The following is a 1,272-nucleotide window of genomic DNA, read 5'->3' as shown; positions in this document are numbered from 1 at the left end:
TCTCGTTGCAGGATTCTTCTTTCTTTTATTTTTGTTGTTAAATGAATTGGTAAATTAAATACAGTTGGTACAGCAGATTTTTTTAACATTTTTTTCCCACTGACAACAGCAGAATAGAAGTCAGTTTCTTTAAAATGTAAACTACATAATGTCGAGCTGGAAGTAGGTTTAAAATCCTTTCTTCGAACAGCATGTACCCATTGTTGAAGCCTCTCTTTCTCTTTAAGAGGGAACCTTAAATATCAAAATAATAAATGTACATTGGTTTCAAATAATCAATGTGTAAAATCAATAACACTATATAACACTTTATACTAACTTGTGAAATGACAGGTCTTTCCTAACGTCACTTGAGCTAGTACAATCAAAACCACTACAAAAATTCACCATCTTAACTTGTCCACTATTTGAATTTTATTTAAGTTAAAGTTTAGAAATTTAAAACATAGAATAAAACGTTAAACGAAGGATAATATTATTATTTATTGGTAAGCAATCATATTTTTAAGTGTGATAAAAAAAGATAGCAGCACCACAGAATAGAACCAGAAGAGACACCTTTTCAGTTTAACATGGGTTCTTATGGGGCACAGATTTGCAACACCTGGTGGAATATCAGTGCTGCCGTTAGAAAGATAATTCCCATTATTCTTTGTTTCTAGCGCGACTGTTATTCCCTGAACCATTGATTATAGAATAATATATTCTATAATCAATGCCCGAACAGAGGCAGCTATATGGACAGCTGATGTCGTAAGTAAGCACGATTTAAGATATATCTTAAATCGTGTAAGTAAGTAACACGGCTATAGATAATACTATCTTTAATCGTGGTAAGTAAACAAACCCTTATCAGTGTGACCAGGCAAAAAGAATTCTACATTTTTATTATATACATGGATACACTGATATTTCACCAAATTGAACAGATTTTTGAGTGCTCAGCGAGTGTCCATTCTGGTTATTCTGTGGCAGCACCATTCTTATCTGCTGTCTTTTTCTGACACGCGATCTCGGTTATGTTTACATTGGTCTTATGGCCGCTGGCACGGACTAAGATATACAATGTACATTTAATTTTTTTTTTCAAAATATGGCATTGATCTACACTACACCGCCTAGGCATTTTGGTAATTTATTTTTTATAATAAATAAATGTAATGTACTATTCAAATATTGGTAATAAAAAAGTACAACATATATATTATTATCATAAAATAATAAATATATTATATAATAGTACTGATAATATTTAAAGCTGATGAAGTTTTA

The 1,272-nt window shown here is 31.1% G+C and overlaps 1 protein-coding gene across 1 annotated transcript; it reads right to left on the bottom strand.

The window, feature by feature from the left end:
* Positions 1–9: 9 nt before the first annotated feature.
* Positions 10–1,210, bottom strand: LOC107885731 (THAP domain-containing protein 1-like; the record flags this gene model as incomplete). The annotated part of the gene is made up of 2 exons (XM_016809404.2): positions 320–1,210; positions 10–234 (listed from the first exon to the last, which is right to left on the bottom strand). Coding segments are annotated over exons 1-2 (296 nt in total), but the record flags the coding sequence as incomplete, so codon positions are not given.
* Between the last annotated feature and the right edge of the window lie 62 nt (positions 1,211–1,272).

Source organism: Acyrthosiphon pisum, unplaced genomic scaffold (genome assembly GCF_005508785.2).
Source record: "Acyrthosiphon pisum isolate AL4f unplaced genomic scaffold, pea_aphid_22Mar2018_4r6ur Scaffold_10395;HRSCAF=10999, whole genome shotgun sequence".
Lineage (NCBI taxonomy): Eukaryota > Metazoa > Arthropoda > Insecta > Hemiptera > Aphididae > Acyrthosiphon > Acyrthosiphon pisum.
Note: the sequence above shows the minus strand (reverse complement) of the source record. Positions and strands in the feature narration are given on the sequence as shown.